The 20082-nt window shown below is 42.5% G+C and overlaps 1 protein-coding gene across 2 annotated transcripts in view; it reads left to right on the plus strand.

The window, feature by feature from the left end:
- The window catches only part of EPSTI1 (epithelial stromal interaction 1), a 116907-nt gene that overhangs the window by 23062 nt on the left and 73763 nt on the right, over window positions 1-20082 (plus strand). For both annotated transcript variants that reach the window (XM_059684709.1, XM_059684710.1), the window contains exons 2-5: window positions 30-88; window positions 2204-2287; window positions 7180-7253; window positions 7920-8003. In XM_059684709.1, the coding sequence (XP_059540692.1) occupies window positions 30-88; window positions 2204-2287; window positions 7180-7253; window positions 7920-8003 (301 nt within the window). The remainder of the gene's footprint in view (window positions 1-29; window positions 89-2203; window positions 2288-7179; window positions 7254-7919; window positions 8004-20082) is intronic.

Consider the following 20082-nt stretch of genomic DNA (forward strand, 5'->3'; position numbering starts at 1 on the left):
AATAAACAATTTTTCCCTCTTCATTCTAGCATAGGTGCCTACACCTTGATAGCACCAAATGAAAACCGAAGAAAGCAGTTACAAAGGAGTATGTATATTTATTTAACATTCAGAAAGCTTCTCATGTTCTTATAGAGTATAATTGATTTGTTTTGGTCTAAAGTATTTTTATTTTCTGATTTGAATGTACTCACTAGATTTCATCAATTTTTTTTCTTTAACTTTAGCAGTTTTAATTCTACCTTTTAAAATTATATACTGTTAATGCTTCTAAACTTGTTTCTCTAGGTTAAAAGCAGAACTCATTGCATGATTATAAATCTTAGATTTCTATTGAGCTTAAACAGTTTGCCAATAGACCTTTTTCTCATTCCTGTAAAGTTGGGCTGACTGCAGATATTTTTATAGGACTACTAGAGGCCCAATGCATGAAATTCGAGCAAGGGTAGGCCTTTGCAGCCCTGGCTGCCTCTTGGCCCCTGCCCCCTGCCTGCACCCACCTTGGCCTGGCACTGCTTGCGTCTGCCACCACACAAGTTCCCCAGTTCTGTGGAGCCTCCCGATTGATCGCCCCCACCAATCACCCCCCAGCTGGTGGCCTGGGCCTCCCTCTGTGGGGCTATCATGGGGCGATAGCGGGCCCCCCGACCAATTGCATTGCACCCACCTTGGCTGGCCTGGCACCAGTGCGTGTCATAGCATGGTCGTCCGGAAGGTTGTCCAGACGATCTTTCTGCTGTTCGGTCGTTGGGTCGATTTGCATATTGTGCTTTTATTATTACAGATGACTACTTTTGAGATAGACAAGTTGTATACGTAAAATAATTATGTACTTGAAATAACTTTTCTCTTTCTTGATATGTTTTATCCCTTCATAATGGAATTATTTTTAAGCTTCTGTGCTCCCATACTTTTGTAACTATCACAGTCTACTCTGTTATTTTTATTTGTGTAAAGTAAGTATATTCAATTCATATTGTTTATAGGTTCTGCAACTTCAAGTGAAACAATGTATAATAAAACCAATTTTACCATAGGCTACTTGATATAAACAAAAGCTAAGTTCCCATGGCATCTCATCAACATTATAATAAAACAACATATTGGAGGACCTGCTGTAGTTTAATTTTTTTTTTTTTTTTTAGATTACCGCATCTTTGAGGAAGGGACCACACTCTACTCATTTTTGTGGATATTAAGATATTTAATTGAATTGTACAGCAAAATAAGTGCTGTCATTTAAAATTATAGCATTATACACTCGAGTTGGAAGAAGAACTAAAATTTAGTTCACAAAGAAGTTACGAAACTTGTTCAAGTCAATTGTGGGACTATCTCCTTTATTAGATCTTTGTAGGAAATTTAATTTTATGATTAATGATGGACATAAGAGCACAACAGGAAAGCAAACTTGTGGTAAAACTGGAGGTTTCCTTTTAATAATCAGTGCAGAATATGACAAATGCTGCTATGTAGTGAGTGGGCACTGCCAACAGTTGACCAACAGAATTCCAAATGTTTTGGCATCTCACAAGCGTTTGATTTAAATACTTAAGTCTCAGTGTGCTCTGGATTTTTGAGGTGTTTCAGAAAGTTTTTTCTCTAATAGTTAAAAAATGTTATAAATGGACATTTGGAACCTTCAGGTCTAAGTGGAGATTCGGGCCTGCATTGGAAGTACTGAACGAGTATCTCTGGCGCCCCCTGCTGTCACTGAGTGTATTTTGGGGAATGAGCACTGCTCTCCCAAGTGCCAGAAACCAGAGCAGGGTTGCCCACCTGCAGTGCAGAGCTCTCACATTGTATAGTTGCAGTAAGATTTGGGAACACTTAAAATAAAGAATGTGGGCATCAGAATTACTTGGGAATATACATTTACCTATGTGTGAAAAGCTCTTATTGACATGATTATTCTAGTTTTGCACACATTCTCTAGAATGGGAAGAAAAATCTTTTATTTTAATAGGCGTTCAGGTTCTTTTCCATATTTGAACCTCCCATGCAGAGACATTGCCACAGGGGTGGGCTCAGGGTGACTTCAAGGGGTTAGTACTGAATGGTTTCTTCCTTTCCCGGATATCTCATCCACCCATGCCTGCATATATTTAATTGCCCTCTAATGGTTGTTTTGAATGCCTTAAAGGGACAAGTTTCCTTTTAACATTCTAATGATTGATGACTTTATATTTCTCACTTGGTTTAGTTGCTGAGAAAGAGCTGGAGAACCTGGAGAAGTGGAAGGAGCAACATAGAGCGAAGCCAGTTAACCTGGTACCAAGGAGGCTAGGTAAGCAAGCAAAGTGGTCATCTGGATAGAGGAGGACAGGGCATGTATCAATCCTGTTAGCACCTTGCCTAGGTCTGTCTTTCACTGTATCTTACAGGTGGTTGGGTCACTGTGCTTCTTGGAATGGACTGCATTTAAAATTGAAACAAATATGCAGATATATTGTTGTTTCTAATTTTCTGCAAGTAGCAAACATATGATGCCACACAGTTATGTGGGAATAAAGTGATGACTTAATTGCCAAACAATTTAGAGCCTCTTAGATGATCAACTCCGAAGAAATCTTACCTGGGGCGCTGCGTATGCCCCATCACAGCACTAGTCAGGATGGGAGTACAAGCTATCATAAGTATATGAATCGTGGCTCGATGCTAATGGGGAAAAATGAATGGAGAGTCAATTCCAAAACTAAGACAGGAGTAAGCTGGGGGCCCAGTGGTCGGCATAAAGGGAAGCATCCCTTCTGTTTGTATTCTACAGATAGAGACCTTTTGGTCTCTGACACATGCTGCCAGTGTGATGAATTGTCTTGGCTGCCTTTGCCAGTGTTTGAATCTTCCAATGGGGAGGCCACCTAATGGGAATCATTCAGTCCATTCTTCCCTTTTCTTTTCTAGCGGCAGCTAAGAACTTAGAGGGCTGGGTACAGTGTCCACAGATTTTGTTAATACAAATGTGTCAAGCAACAAGGGCCACTTATTGTCACAATAGTTTCAGAGAAATTTTTTTTCCAGGATATAGGTAAAAATAAGCTAATTTGGAAATCATTAATGGATGAAAGTAATCGTAACCATACCCCCACTATGTTTCATGAAAAAGGTTAATCTTAAGTGTAACCTGTACACTGAATAAGCCAGATGTGAGAGGTACAACCAGGAAACAGCTTTGTCCCTCCTAAGTGATGACCTCAAACCAGCTCTGTGGGACTAGTTTGTCCCTTTAATATTTGGATTAGATTGGCTCTTTTTGATCTTTCTCAACTAATAAAGTTGTTCAGCTAATTCTAGGTATAAAACAGTGTCATTTCAGTAATTAATCTTCAGTCCTAGCTACTGGGAAAAATTGTTACTAATAAAGATTAGAACTTCCTCCACGCTCAGCCCAGGTATATTTGGGGTAGAAAGATAGCAAAAGAATTGGGGCATAACGGAATTTTTCTCTCCAGACTGCCCTGTTTCCATATTCTGATCCCTCCAGAGTCAAAGGGAGAAGGGGAGGGAAGGGTGATAGGGGTCTATGGTGCACTGATCCTGGTTTCTTAGTCTTGGTATATACTTACTGTGCATCTCCCCCACTCCTCCCGGGGTCCTTGGAGTTCTTCAGATACCCTCCTTGCCTTCGTTCATCTTTGACCTAGATTTCCCTGGTAGAGATGATAAACGTTCCTTCTGTCACCGTGGCTTCACCATTGGCTCTTGGTAGGTAGACTCTCTCTGTAGGGCTGCATTTGTTTCTCCAGGTGGCTCACATGGGCAAGTCCCTTTAGGACAGCTTCAGGTGAACATTCTCCTTCATGACAACTCAGATTGGGAGTACAGGAAACAGAAACTCTTGGAAAACAGGCCATTTGCCATGCAGCCACCTCTTGTTGATGACCCATTGAGTAGACAACTGACAACAGCCTTTGGGCTCTGACTTTTCTAGGCATGGGTCCACTAGGTCCCGCAGTCTCTTGGGAAATGCATTCAGATCATCAAGTGATTTTTCATTCAATGTCTCTTGTTCATCTTTACGTGAAGAATCCTCCTTCCCCAAAGGCACAGAGAAGATGAATCCACAAAGACATCCTCTGATTTCTACCTCCCTTTGACGTATTCAACCTTTTTTATAGGCTGAAGGTAGTTGTTACTACAAGTTTTCTAAACTTGTTCAGTTACCTCCTTGAAGATCCTGCTTAGGGATCCAAGTACCTTGTTTTGGATTTTGGAATGGTTGGCTACTATTATCTTCAGACCTTAGTTAAAAAAGGTCAGAATCTCATTTTTGACATATCTAGAAATGGCCACAGATATCTGTGTGGAAAGAGGCTAGGGGGTAGAAAAAAAAAGTTCTAGAGTGTATTAAACTTTATGATGATTTTTGAACAAAACCTGTAAATGCTTTGTATATATCTGACTATCTTCATTTATTTTTATTCTTAGCTCTTCCCCTATTCCCCTACTCTTTAAAATATTGGCATAGTTTGAGGAGATTCTGAAAGTGGCTGAAACATTATATAAAAGCTTTAATAGCCCTCACTTTTTCTTTCCCTTTCCTCCATCCCCCACAACAAAGACGAAAGGGCCCAAACCAGACAGGCTTTACATATCTTTTGGGATTCAGATGAGAAGTCCCTATGGTGTCTTTATCAGTTCAATTATAAAAACAATTAGAGGCCCGGTGCACAAAAATTTGTGCACTCCCGGGGGGGGGGGGGGGGTTCCCTCAGCCCGGCCTGTGCCCTTTCGCAGTCTGGGACCCCTCGGGAGATAACGACCTGCTGGCTTAGGCCTGCTCCCTGGTGGCAGAGGGCAGGCCCAATCCCTAGGTGCAGCCCCTGGTCGGGCTCAGAGCAGGGCCGATTGGGGAGTTGGGGCGCTGCCCCCTGTCATGCACAGAGCAGGGTGGATTGGGATGTTGCGATGCCACCCTTAGTCACGCTCAGGGTAGGGCCGATTGGGGGGTTGGGGCACCGCCCCCTGTCACACTCAAGGCAGGGTCCATGGGGAGGTTGCGGCGCCACCCCCTGTCATGCACAGAGCAGGGCCAATCAGGGGGTTGGGGCGCTGCCCCCTGTCACGCACACAGCAGGGCCAATCAGGAGGTTGGGGCGTCACCCCCTGTCATGCACAGAGCAGGGCCCATCAGGGGGTTGAGGAGCTCTCCCTGTCACTCAGAGAGTAGGGCTGATAGGCGAGTTGGGGCACCATCCCCTGTCACACACAGAGCAGGGCGGATCAGCAGGTTGGGGCACCACCCTCTATCACCTACAGAGCAGGGCCAATCAGGGGGTTGGGGTGCCGCCACTGTCACACTCAGGGCAGGGCTGATGGGGAGGTTATGGCTCTACCCCGTCACACACAGAGCAGGGCCCATGGGAGGGCGGGAGGGGGGGCGTTGGGGCACCGCCCTCTATCACCCACAGAGCAGGGCCAATCAGGGCCCGTGGGGGGGGGGCGGTTGGGGTGCCGCACCCTGTCACACACAGAGCCGCAGGGCGATCAGGGGGTTTGGGCGCTGCCCCCTGTCATGCTGATCCCGGTGCCAGGAGGCCTCGCGGCTCCGCTGATCCCGGTGCTTGGAGGCATATTACCCTTTTACTATATAGGATAGAGGCCTGGTGCATGGGTGGGGGCCGGCTGGTTTGCCCTGAAGGGTGTCCTGGATCAGGGTGGGGGTCCCCACTGGCGTGCCTGGCCAGCCTGGGTGAGGGAATGATGGCTGTTTGCAGCTGGTCACACACCCTTCAGGGTGGGGGTCCCCACTGGGGTGCCTGGCCAGCCTGGGTGAGGGGCTGAGGGCTGTTTGCAGCTGGTCACACATCCTTCAGGGTGGGGGTCCCCACTGGGGTGCCTGGCCAGCCTGGGTGAGGGGATGATGGCTGTTTGCAGCTGGTCACACACCCTTTAGGGTGGGGGTCCCCACTGGGGTGCCTGGCCAGTCTGGGTGAGGAGCTGAGGGCTGTTTTCAGGCAAGGGGTGACTGAAGCTCCCAACTGCTCCCTTTTTCCTTTTTTTTTTTTTTTTAATTCTGGGCCAGCTTTAGCTTGAGGCTTGGCTCCAGCTCTTAGGCCTCCGCTGCCTTTGCATACAATGTTGCGATCCTGCTGGCTGAAGTCCAGCGGTATTTGTTACAATGTTTGAAACTGCAGGCTCAGAGGCCTGCAGTTGCAGGCAGGGAACGTTGGTTTCCTCCATCACTGAGGCAAGCAAGCCTCATGTTAGTTTCAAGCTGCCTGGCTGCTGGCCGCCATCTTGGCTGACAGTTAATTTGCATATCTCGCTGATTAGCCAATGAAAAGGGTAGTGGTCGTATGCCAATTACCATGTTTCTCTTTTATTAGTGTAGATGGTGATGCAATTTGTTTTAATGCATCTTCTGTGAGAGGGAATCAGAGAACTGACACATTTAGTGACCAAAACACCAGAGAATTATTTCGAAGGGATTTTTATAATACACATATTATGCTTGCATAAACACTAAGAAATCCTTAAATAGCAATTCTTACTAGTAGATGATTATCAAGCTGCATTCTGGCTCCTAATTATTTTAGGTTTAAAGAGGGAGCAGGCAAATAATCTAACATTCATATATTTTTCATGAATACCTACAGAAAGAACAATAAATAGTATAGATTGACAATCAATTACGAATAATAATATTTCTACTGTACTTTTAAAAACTGGGTTATAAAGACCCCATATTTGTTTAGTGGCAAGAGCCCTGAGGGTTTCCTGAGCTTTGCCACTTGAATCAGGACAATTGGGTCAGAAGAAGAAAAGCAAGTGAAGCATCATTGATAATAATCCTTATCATGGTTAAGAAATGGTCATACTTAAGCAGGAGGAATGTTCTAGAATTTCCAAAACAAGCAGTATTTCTTATTATTTAGTATGGAACTTGCGGCATGATTTCCATCTAAAGGAAAACTTGAATGTTGGCACAACTGGAAAACTCAAGTAGGATTGTCCTGTTCTTTTAGGAATATGGTCTATCTGTCTAGCTCTGTCTATCTTTTAAGTGATGGCCATTATTTAATGTCTTATTAAGAAAACTGGTTATGTCCTTATTTCTAGAGGTATAAAATGTTAAAGAAATTCATTGTGTAGTCATATCATGTATTAATTAGTTTTTGATGGCTGACATTTCAGGTTAACATTCAAGTTTCAACTTTGTGACTTTTTTTTCCTTAGGTGGAAGCCAATCAGAGGCTGAAGTGAGGCAGAAACAACAACTTCAACTGATGCAATCTAAATACCAGCAAAAGGTCAGAATCCATCTCTTTTAGTTTAATTTTGGCAAGGAATTTGAGCACCAGCACTTTCTAGTAACTATGAAATAACACAGTAACTTACCAGAAACATAAAACCTTTCAAGCAATTGCAAAAGGGAACTCTCAAAGGCAAAGAAATCAGGAGCCGAAGAGAGATACATCTAGAATTTCCATCCACGCCATACATTAGTCAACAGCACCCCTGGTTCAGGGATTTTTTTCCTAGTTTAACTCTACTGTGTTTTGAATATTTTGCTTTCAACAACATGGATTTGTTTACTGGATAGCAGTCATGAAAGTATTAAAAAAAGAAAATATTTAAGGCACTTAGTGATTTTTGACAAGGCACGTCTTGAGTTTTATAATCAGGGAAAATTATCTGCCCACCCTTTTTCCTCCCCAACCCAGATTGGGGAAGGCGGGGTGGTGGGAGAAGACAGACAGAGACCAAGGAAGAAATACAAAGAGAAATTTCATAGGCAGGAGAAGTAGCCTGGCCAGTCTCTGTGCTCTAAGTACTTGAAATACCAACCTATAATCATGGTGAGGTAGAGCACAAACAATACTGTAATTTGCCTTTCATCATAATTTTGTGTTCCAGAGATTCAGACTGAAAAATAGTAACTGTTTTCTGTCCTCTGTAATCTCAATACATTTTAGCTAAAAAGAGAAGAATCTATAAGAATCAAGAAGGAAGCTGAAGAAGCTGAAATCCAAAAAATGAAGGCAATTCAGAGAGAGAAGGTAAGATAGCGGGGAAGATGATTAGTTAATGTTGACTGAGGGTATTTTATGTGCCAGGTTCTCTTCTAGACATGGTCATGTACAAACTCATTTAATCCTCACAATACGGTAATCCTACGAAGTACACATTATTCTTATTAGCCAAGTTCACAAATGAGGAAACTGACACAGAGAGGGTAGATAATTTGCCCAGGGCTCACAGCTGGTAAATAGAAGTAGGATTCAAATCCAGGCGGATGGGCCTCAGAGCTAGAGTTCTTAGTCACAACACTATCTTGACTCTCAGGCAAGTGATCAAAGTAGTCACTGTATATTTGTCTATAAGCAAAGCAGTTAGTAATAATGGCAATTAGCAGTGGACCACCATATTTATATCCAAACTAGAGGCCTGGTGCATGAATTTGCGCACAGGTGGGGTCCCTCAGCCAGGCCAGTGATCAGGGCCAATTGGGACCAGCCGGGAGCAGGGGGTGTGGGGAGGGGACACGGGAGGTTGGCTGGCTGTGGGAGGTTGGCTGTGGGAGCGCACTGACCATCAGGGGGTAGCTCCTGCATTGAGCAGATGCCCCCTGGTGGTCAGTGCACATCATAGCTATGTCCAGTCATCCGGTCGTCCGGTTGTAATGGTAGCTTACACTTTTATATATATAGATACTGACTTTTCCAGGGTGAATGCCAAATAGGTGAACATACTCTCTTACTGATAGAAGAGAAAGTGTACATTTGCATTTCAGTATTAGGGATATGATCCAAACCTCAAAGTGTTTTTAGTGTTGATACTTATTCTGGGTTTGGGGAAATAAACCTCCTAAACTTGTTCATTTGCTAGAGAAGAAGGAAGAATGTAGTGTTATTCCCCCTTATGCCTGTCTCCTACTGTCATTCCTCACAAAGCCCTAAGGTGTAGTAGGTTTTAAGTGCTGAAGGTTTAGGGGAAAGGGGTTGACTCATGATACTGACTACCAAGTATAACACCTGCTGCGGGTGTAAGTCATGGAAGCACAAGCGCTATTCCTGCTGTCTGTGTCTCTCTCCCCCTCCTTCTTTTCTCTTTTTCTTTTAAAGATTGAGTGTTGGTCAAGATCTAAACCTGGTTACCAAACAATAAATATTTTTACCAGTTAGAGTTCATGAAGCCAAAAGCTGATGACTTAGAGAATGTGTGAGAGAATATGAGCCTTTTCTTCCCCTGAGGACCTTCTACCTGCTGGGGAGCAGACTGAGATTTTCTTGGAAGTGTCCTGTTGTGCTGTGTGACCTTGAGCATGCTGTACCCCTCCCTCAACTATTCCTGTAAAATGAGTCTATAAGCCCCACCTCCTCTTCTCCCAAGGCCCAGTAGCATCTGTAGATTTCAATGCTATATCTGTAGAGGTGTTGGCGCCGGGGAGGAGATAAGACTGGACTTATGCATGTGGAACTGTAGTGAAATGCTGGAGGTATAAGAAAAAAACATATAGGAACTTGGTTTACAAAATTTGATTCAGTAATCTATTTCCAACTGATCAGCCATTATACCTTCACTGAAAACATCTTTATTACAATAACATTTTTAACCCATCTTTCTCTTTCTACTTCTCTATTTCCTACTCTTTTTTTTATATCCAACTCCCCTCCCCAATTTCCTCCTTCAAAGGAAGGTTCACACACTGGTCTTGTGCTTGTAGAGGAGTGTCCCCTCACATAGAACAAGTCTATGTGCATTGCAGGCAGAACTAAAAAATCATTAAATCATTACCAGGAACTGAATGAAGAGATCCTGAAGAATTATTGTGTCGCAACCTCTTAACCTAAAAGTCATTTATTAGTTGTCATTTAATATTCAGAACCGACTGGCTTGTGGGTCATTTATAGCTCATTTCTTCACGGCTCAAGTAATGTATACAATTTAGAAATGTTAGTGGCTGAAATGGTTTCCTTTAAAATTGAGTAAAAGCAGCATTTTCCTACTTCCAAGTTATACCATAACACTAGCTGTCCAGCAATCACTAATTGTAGAAATTTTAATTGGGTTGGCTTTTATACTATGACTAGAGGCCCGGTACATGAAATTTGTGCACTGGAGGTTGTCCCTCAGCCCAGCCTGCACCCTCTCCAATCTGGGACCCCTCAGGGGACATCCCTCTCACAATCTGGGACTACTGGCTCCTAACTACTAGCCTGTCTGCCTGCCTGATCACCCCCTAACCACTCCCCTGCCGGCCTGATTGATGCCTAACTGCTCCCCTGCTGGCCTGATCACCCCCAACTGCTCTCCCCTGCAGCCTGATCACTCCCAACTGCCCTCCCCTGCCGGCCATCTTGTGACAATGTGGGGTGGCCATCTTGTGACAACATGGGGGTGGCCACCTTGTGACAATGTGGGGGTGGCCATGTTTTGACAACTTGGGGGTGGCCATCTTGTGATGATGTGGGGCGGCCATATTTTGACAATGTGGGGGTGGCCATCTTGAGATGTGAGGGCATGAGGGTTAATTTGCATATCACCTCTTTATTATATAGAATAACTGTAGTAATTATTAGTATAAATTTGCCTGAAAGTGTGAGAAGGGAAGACAAGAGTTGATATGTAGGTCCTTTCCATTCAAAATGTGGTCCCAACTAGCAGCACTGGCATCACTAGTGAGAAATGCAGAATCTCGAGCCCCACCCCAGACCCTCTGACTCAGGACCTGCACTTTCACAGGCTCTCCAGCTGATCCTCATGCACATAAACATTTGGGGAGCATTAATCTAAACTACCTTACAAGAGAATGAGCAGCACACCCAGGTCCTTGCACAGACTTGTTTTCCTGGCTAATTGGCCTAGTGTTTCTTGTTGTATATAAATCTGTGGCTTTCATACTGAATGTGAGCCTATTCAGCAGCTTGCCTCAGATGAAAGAAAAATGGACATTAGCCATCTAGAAATGGCGTACTTCACATTGCCGTGTGAAAATGGCCAAGGGAAGTGATAATGGCTGTACTTACGGAGCATTTGTTTTTAAAAATGCACAAAAAACACACTCCTAGACACCAGCCTGCAAAATACTGTCCTCCTCCCCTGGCAAATGGCTGCTGTCCAGGAACTCTGAGCCAAGTAGAATCCAAGAAGCCCATGGCCACCTGAAAGCCTCTAGCTTGGCCTCCGGTCTTCACACCCTTCCATTCCTCCTGGGTCTCTTTCTGATTGGTCAGCATCTGTGAGCGAATGAGGGGAGAGTAAACTGCAGTCTCTGCCAACACATGTGGGTGTCCTTTGGTCCTTAATAAGCACAGGGGTGTGATTGGCAGCCAGATCTTTAGCAAGTGGGCCCAGGTAGGTGGGGCCCAGGAGAAGTTAATTCTAAGGGTGAAGGGGGGACTTGCAGAGACGTTAGTATGCTTCAAACGCATGTTCCCTATACTAGAGTATGCTGGTGCTGTGTAGTCTTCCCAGGTGTGCTGGAGCCTCCTCGTTCTGGTTCAAGAGAGTGGATAGTTACATTCTCAGAATTTTTTTGAACTAGTGGGCTTTATATTGGGAGCTTGAAACTAACCATGTGGGAGTATTTTCACCACAAAAAAGCAGTAAATAACTTTTCTCAGACTTTCATAATGCCCACAATCCACCTGCCTTCCTCCTCCCTGCTAGAGCCAGTTGTTAAGTTTATCAGCACACCACTGCTTAGTCCTAAATGAAACAAGTTCTCTCTACCCTCCCCTACCACCCACATTTCAAAGCCAACTTTCAGAGGGCTAAGGAGGGCAAGGATTTTGTGAAGTATCTGCCACATTATGTGTCTAATACTTATTTATTTAACAATAGATTTAACCCATGTGGTAGGCAGGATATTGCCCCCTTCCTGTCCCTCCACATTCTGATCCCTGGAACCTAGGACTGTGTCATGTTACATAGCAAAAGGGGATTAAATTTGCAGGTGGAATTAATTTTGATAATTGACTTACCTTCAAATAGGGAGAGTATCCTGCTTTATCTAGGTAGGTCCAATGTAACCACGAGGGTCCTTAAATTGGAAGAGGGAAGCAGATGATTGAGAGCATGGAAGGAGGGGAGCAGAAGAAAGGTTTAGCCTGCCATTGCTGGCTCTAAAGAGGGAGGGAGAGTCTCTCTAAGAAGGTGGAAAAGGCAAGGAAACAGATTCTCCTTCAGAAGGAAGGCAGACCTGCAGGCAGCTTGATTTTAGCCCAGTGAGACCCATTTTGGACTTCTGACCTCTAGAACTGTATGATAGTATGATATTAATAATGTCTGTTACTTTAAGGCACTATTTGTGGTGAATTGTTCCAGCAGCAATAGGAAGTTAATACAACTCGTGTGGTTTTATAATGATGTATTAATGTCTCTTCCTGGAAATCTGTAAAGCAAGAGAAAATATCTCTAAAATATTTAGAGCATCAGAGTGGAAGAAAGTTATTAAAAATAATAAAACGGCAGCATACCAGATGCAACTGCTTTCTTTGCCACTGGATTTTACAGCACAAATAGACGAGTTTTCATAAATCCTCGCAGCAGCGTTTCACTAGAATTTAGTGCTGTGGGAGTGAACCTCCACCATGCTTTCCCCTCATGATAACCCCTCATTTTTCTCAACTTTTATATTGCCCACAAACTTAAAAGTGAAAATCTTTCAATTCTATGTAAAAGACACTCCCTACCTCCTGGGTTCATCTTATTCTGCCTTCAAGCTACTTGTGCTTGAAATAAATTATAAAGTGCTATATGGTTTACAAATACTTTCCCTTAATTCTCCAAACCTCTTGGGGTATCATAACCTCAAAAAGGGCAAGAAAACAGGGAGAGATCTTAGTGGCATCCAAAGCCTTTTCTTGTTCTTTCCAATAAACCATGAAGTCATATTTGGAGCACAGGAGGTCACAGTGTTTTATGAAGACAGTAGGAACTGTTATTATTTTTAATGCTATAAAGGGAACGCACCAGTAAAAAATAAGGTGTACATATCAGATGCAGAGATGCATGCATATACATATTTTTAAGGAACCACATTTGCTATTTATGTCTAGGAAACTAGTAGTCACAAGGGCTAAAGGTTTAAGAACCATTTTAGGGGTAAAATTCAAATTTAGAAAATTATTTTAACATTGTTTTTATAAACTAGGAAAACCAGCAGTTCCCAGAAATATGGTTCCTACATCATGTATTCCTTTGTGGTGCATTGGTGTGGACATTAAGCCTCTGGTTGTTGAAATTCTGTAGGACCCCATTAATTAACCTCATAGAGTTGGGATGTTAATATCTCTAAAATGCAGATATAGTACTAAGAGGGCAAGCTGTTAGCTTCTTTGTGCGTCCCTTTCCTTATCTGTACAATGGGTATAATAATAATAATGGGTATAATAATAATAATAATATAACAATGGGACCAGTTGGCTTAAAGGATACAATGACTAGCACTTAGTAAACACTCAATGAGGGTACTCTAACCTAATTAATTATGCCTGTGAAGATCCCACTACTAGGAATATAACCCAAAAGACTAGAAATATCAATCAGAAAGGATATATGCACCCCTATGTTCATAGCAGCACAATTTACAATAGCTAAGATTTGGAAACAGCCTAAGAGCCCATCAGCAGATGAATGGATTAATAGACTGTGGTACATCTACACAATGGAATACTACGCTGCTATAAAAAGGAAGGTATTCCTACCATTTGCAACAGCATGGATGGACCTGGAGAGCATTATGCTAAGTGAAATAAGCCAGTCAGAGAAAGATAAATATCACATGATCTCACTCATTTGTGGAATATAATGAACAACATAAATTGATGAACAAAAACAGATCCAGAAACAGAGAAGCATGGATCAGACTGTCAAACCTCAGAGGGAAGGCAGGAGAGGGTGGGGTGGGGAGAGGGGAGAGATCAACCAAAGGACTTGTATGCATGCATATAAGCATAACCAATGGACACAGACACTAGGGCGGTGAGGGCACAAGGTGGGGAGGAAATGGGAGGGGGGAATAAGGACACATATGTAATACCTTAATCAATAAAGAAAACAAATAAAAAGGAAAAAAACCCAGTGGTACATCTACACAATGGAATACTATGCTGCTATAAAAAAGAAAAACTCTTACCATTTGCAACAGCATGAATGGACCTGTAGAGCATTATGCTAAGTGAAATAAGCCAGTCAGAGAACAATAAATATCACATTATCTCACTCATTTGTGGAATATAATGAACAACATAAACTGATGAACAAAAATAGATCCAGAGACAGAGAAGCATCGAACAGACCGTCAAACCTCAGAGGAAAGGCAGGGGAGGGTGTGGGGAAGGGTAAGAGATCAACCAAAGGACTTGTATTACGTGCATATAAGCCTAACCAATGGACACAGATAGTAGGGGGGCAAGGGCACATGCTGGAGTGGGGGCAGCTAGGGAGAGGTCAATGGGGGAAAAAGGAGACATATGAAATACTTTCAACAATAAAAATTTTAAATTAAAAAAATAAAGAAGTGGTTTAACACTACAGCAGTTGACTTTAGTATATCAACCTCCTGTGTTGAACCTCATGTGAATTAATTGGCTCAAGTTTTTCATTTCCACCAAGCTCATGTGAATAAGGTTGCTGGAGAAAAGAAACAAATAAACAAAATACTCATGGATTTTTTTTTTCACACCAGACTTCTAGGCTTCCTTCTCATTTAGGTCTTTAACAATGCCTAATGCCTGGCATTTTTAGGTTTTTTTTTTTTTTTTTTTTTTGTTTTTTTTTTTTTACCAGTATTTATCTTTTTATTTTTATTTATTTATTTTTTTGAGAATGACTTGGGTAAGCTTTATTTTTTTTATTTTTTTTATTGCTTAAAGTATTACAAAGGGTATTACATATGTGTCCTTTTTTTTCCCCCACGCCCTTGACAGTCCCCTAGCCTCCCCTATCCCCCAGTGTCTTATGTCCATTGGTTATGCTTATATGCATGCATACAAATCCTTCGGTTGATCTCTTACCCCCCTCCCTCCTGCCCCCCAACCCTCCCTGGCCTAGGCTCATTTCTAATTACCAAGGTTTTTCTCCCTTTTTAAAAATCCTCTTTTTTCATGCTCATCTCATCACTTACCTTCTAGGAAGTAAAGGCCATCCGGTCATAAGTACCTTTATTTTTCCATTTTCTTACTCTTTGTTATTTCTACCCCTGCCTCATCTCAGGAGGAATAAGAAAGTGATTTTCCTTGCTGCTATAATGAATTCTGCCTCCCCGTGCTTACCATCTCATCTGCCCTTCCATCTTCTCAGGAACCTTGCTGCTCTATCAGTTAAGCCCCCCTTTCCCCTGTCACTTGTTTTTTTATTTATTTTTGGGATCTCAGAATAATTCAAGTCTCTCATCTTTAAAACAAAGTGTCTCTTTCTATTCTGTTTTGATTTCAACTCCTCTATCCCAATCACCAAGGCTCAACTTCTGAAAGCTTCTCTACCACATGTGGTTTCCACCTGCCAGTCTGTGGACTGACCCTAACAGTCACCTGTTAGTGTTCCCAGGTGATGCTGAGCTTAGCTGGCTCAGGAACTCAGCTTCTTTGAGTCTTCACCTTTACTTATCCCTTGGTGGGCTGAATTTACCTTCTGTCTCTAGTACTTCATTGGTATTTATCTAGTCAAGATCACCAATGGTGCTCTAATTTGAAAAACCCAATGGAAACTCTTTAATTTCCTAACTTATTTAAACTCTTTGTAATATTGTAATTATAAAATACTCTGTACTTTAAATTCCACCCCTCTAAAATGCTTCTGGATCCTTTTCTTTCACTTGTTTTTCTACTATTGTGGTTCCACCAGGTCCATCCCCTGATCTTCTCTAATGTACCTGTGCCTATGCCACCCTATCCTTAAGTGGAAATCCCTACATTTCCACATATAAGGATTTAGTTATTGCTTGTGCTGATGATTTCTGAACTCCATTATCTTCAGGCCAAACCATATTCTTGAATCCCAGGACCAGATATTTTACTGGATGCTTGATATTTCTCTCTAGTTGTTCTATAAGTATATCTCAAATCCAATAGCTTTAAAACTGACTTCATATATTCACTCTGATGCTCTTAAATGATATTCATCTGGTACTATTCCCTTTTCTTTACTCATCTTATATTAATACTAGAGGCCCGGGGTCCCTCAGCCTGGCCTGTGGGGATCAGGCCGAAACTAGCTCTCTGACATCCCCAGAGGGGTCCCAGATTTCAAGAGGGCAGTTCTCGAGTGACGCACCCTGGAATTGGGCTCCCTCTTCTCTGGTTCTGGGTGCGTCACCCGAGAACCGCAACTGCCAAATCACCGCAGCTCGGCAGTTCCTGTGTTGAGCATCTGCCCCCTGGTGGTCAGTGTGCATTATAGCTACCTGTTGGAGTGTCTGCCCTCTGGTGGTCATTGCACGTCATAGCTACCGGTTGGATGGTCAAATGGTTGGATGGTCGCTTAGGCTTTTATATATATAGATAGTCATACTTTATATTATTTCATTTTTTCCCTCATATTGTTTCTATCTACATTTTTTTTTTTTTTTTAGAGTTTGTCCTTTCTTTTCTATCCTGGCTGCCTTAATCTGGGACTCATTATTTATGGCCTGGATTACTGTGAAAGTCATTCTACTGGTTTATATATTTGTGGTCCATTCTCTGTGATGCTTTCAGAGTGAGCTGCGTAGTTTCCTGCTTAAAATAACATAATGGCTTATCTGCTTTTAATGAAGTTCAGACTTTTTTTTTTACTTGGCATACAAATCCCTCTATAATTATCCATTTTTACTTTCTCAACCTTATCTTTCACCCATCACATTACAAAAACCTTTAAATTTATCCAGGAGCACCTTGGAGTTCCCTGAACTGGCATATTCTCTCGTGCATTTGTACATTGAAAAGACTATAAACCAGTGGTTCTCAACCTTCTGGCCCTTTAAATACAGTTCCTCATGTTGTGACCCAACCATAAAATTATTTTTGTTGCTACTTCATAACTGTAATGTTGCTACTGTTATGAATCATAATGTAAATATCTGGTATGCAGGATGGTCTTAGGCGACCCCTGTGAAAGGGTCATTCGACCGCCAAAGGGGTCGCGACCCACAGGTTGAGAACCACTGCCTGTGGGAATGCCCTTTTTCTATTCAGGGCCACTCCCAGCCCAGCATTGCCTTTGTGCAAATTAGAAGTGATCCGCCTTCAGACAGTCAGGTCTGCAGGTGCTCAGATTGGTGATAGAAGGCACCTTTGTGAAAAATGGAAAGACACCTCTGCTGCACTGAAGCACCCCATGCTGTGGTGCTAGATGTGGTGAGTGTAAAGCTGCCTCTTTTTCAGCCTTTCCAACCTTCTCCACTTGGCCCCCTCAGACAGTGTGTAACCCATACAATAGAGTACAATAGCCCTACTCCCATCATCCCCTTCTCTTGGAAAGCTCTTGTTTGTTTAAGATTGGTCTCTATCAAGAATTTCTAGCTTTCATTAGACCCATGGTTCTCATCCTCTTATCCTATATAATAAAAGGCTAATATGCAAATCAACCGAACAGTGGAATGACCAGTTGCTATGATGTGCACTGACCACCAGGGGGAAGACGCTCAACACAGGAGCTGCCCCCTGATGGTCAGTGCGTCCCCACAGTGGGAGCACCACTCAGCCAGAAGCAGGCTCATGGCTGGTGAGCACAGCGGCAGTGGTGGGAGCCGCTGCTGCCTCCACAGCAGCGCTTAGGACCACTTGGGGGATTTCTGCCTGCTGGCTTAGGCCCATTCCCCGTCAGGCCTAAGCCGGCAGTCGGACATTTCCCAAGGGGTCCAGGACTGGGAGAAGGTGCAAGTCGGGCAGAGGGACCCCCCAGTGTGCAAATGTTGTGACCTGGGCCTCTGTATGATCACAAGTCCCTTGGGGAATCAGAAGAAGGCTATGAGCCCACTCTGTAAAAACGAGCATTCTCCTAACCCACAGTTCATCCATGCACCTGAGGTTAGAAAGCATATTCCGAGTGTTATTCAACTACATAGTAGTCCAGCATGGGGTCTGCTACTTAGTAGGCACTGAAAGCATGTTTTGGGAACTGTTGAAAGCATTTCCTGATGACCCACTTCTGTGCTTTTTCTATGTGTTTGTATTACATTATTTGTAAACCTCTATCTTCTCATGTATTTTACATACTGCCATCATTGCTTTCTTGTCTACGTCCCCAGCAACTTCTGAAATTTTTCAGAGTAGGCACTGTTCTGTTCATATCTGCATTCCCAGCATCTAACATAGTACAGGGATATAGGCATTTGGTAAGTGTTCGTTGAGATTCAGTGGTATTAAATGACTTATGGTCAGTGATAATGAACCTAAAACTGATTCCATAATTTTTTCTTCTGGATCTCATGTTCTTAGATATTTTACATTTCTGCATTTGTGTATATATGTGTAAATATTTTGGGGTGATTCCTCAACTCATTGTAAAACTGAAAGAAATAATCAGTCTAATGAGGTCCAAGTATTTGGGTACCTATACACTGGTAGGTATTGTATACAATTTTTCAAATACTTCGGTACTTTGCAAAATACTTCTCCTATAAACTTCTGAGGAGTAAACAGATCTTTTTTTAAAAAAATATATTTTATTGATTTTTTACAGAGAGGAAGGGAGAGGGATAGAGAGTCAGAAACATCGATGAGAGAGAAACATTGACCAGCTGCCTCCTGCACACCCCCCACTAGGGATGTGCCCGCAACCAAGATACATGCCCTTGACTGGAGTTGAACCTGGGACCCTTCAGTCCGCAGGCCGACACTCTATCCACTGAGCCAAACCGGTCAGGGCGACAGATCTTTGTTGGATGGAATTTAGCTACTGTTTTTTTTTGTGTGTGTGTGAGATGAATTCAATAATAATCTATTAATGAAGAGATTAAACAATTTTTAAATTTCTGATTTAGCTAAAGGAACCCAGCCTTGGTCTCTAGATGCTTGTGGTTCTTCTTCACTATTCTCAAAGTAGCATTGCCAATACTAGTTTAATCAATACCTACTGCTTGCTTGATGTCTTTTACCTTCCCCCCCCCCCCCTCAGAGATGTAGGAAGTTCATCACAATTGACCACTTTGGGTTTCATGAGTCAGGACTATTTTATAGATTGGGATCGTATTTATTCGGTTTTATAATTCTCTATTAGTTTTTTCCCTAGAACTATGTTTCATTAATAACCCAATTGCCTTGTATTATAATTGATTTGTATTGGCTGTAGTAAGTTTCCTTTGTTTTTTTTCTGAAACTGAAATCATCCACTTCACCTTTTAAAATGGGACTAGTAAATTGTTCTGCGTGAATGAAGAGTTTTATGGAAATGAACAATATGAATATTTCTACCTCTTTGAAAGGTGAAGCCAAACTGACGTTGGGGTTTGGAAGTGATGATTTCTATCAGTTCCCTTTTCCAGGTCCTGCTGCTGGGCAAACCCAACTCTTTATATTAAAGCAAACACAGCTGCTCACGTCTCCCTTGGATTCATTTAAAACTTCAAGTCTCTCCTGTGTTATAGAACTTGTTTCAACTCCCTATTAACTTTGTTGTCTAGGAATTTTACTTGTTCATAGGCAAGATTTTTTTTTTATTGCTTAAAGTATTACAAAGGGTATTACATATGTGTCCTTTCCCTCCCCCCCGCCCTTGACAGTCCCCTAGCCTCCCCTATCCCCCAGTGTCTTATGTCCATTGGTTATGCTTATATGCATGCATACAAGTCCTTAGGTTGATCTCTTACCCCCCTCCCTCCTGCCCCCCAACCCTCCCCGGCCTTCCCACTGCAGTTTGACAGTCTGTTTGAGGCAGCTCTGCCTCTGTATCTATTATTGTTCAAAAGTTTATAATGGTCTCTATTATCCATGAATGAGTGAGATCATGTGGTATTTTTCCTTCATTGACTGGCTTATTTCACTTAGCATAATGCTCTCCAGTTCCATCCATGCCGTTGCAAATGGTAAGAGTTCCTTCCTTTTTACAGCAGCATAGTATTCCATCATGTAGATGTACCACAGTTTTCTAATCCATTCATCTACTGATGGGCACTTAGGCTGTTTCCAGATCTTAGCTATGGTGAATTGTGCT

This window comes from Myotis daubentonii, chromosome 2, assembly GCF_963259705.1.
Source record: "Myotis daubentonii chromosome 2, mMyoDau2.1, whole genome shotgun sequence".
Classification (NCBI taxonomy): domain Eukaryota; kingdom Metazoa; phylum Chordata; class Mammalia; order Chiroptera; family Vespertilionidae; genus Myotis; species Myotis daubentonii.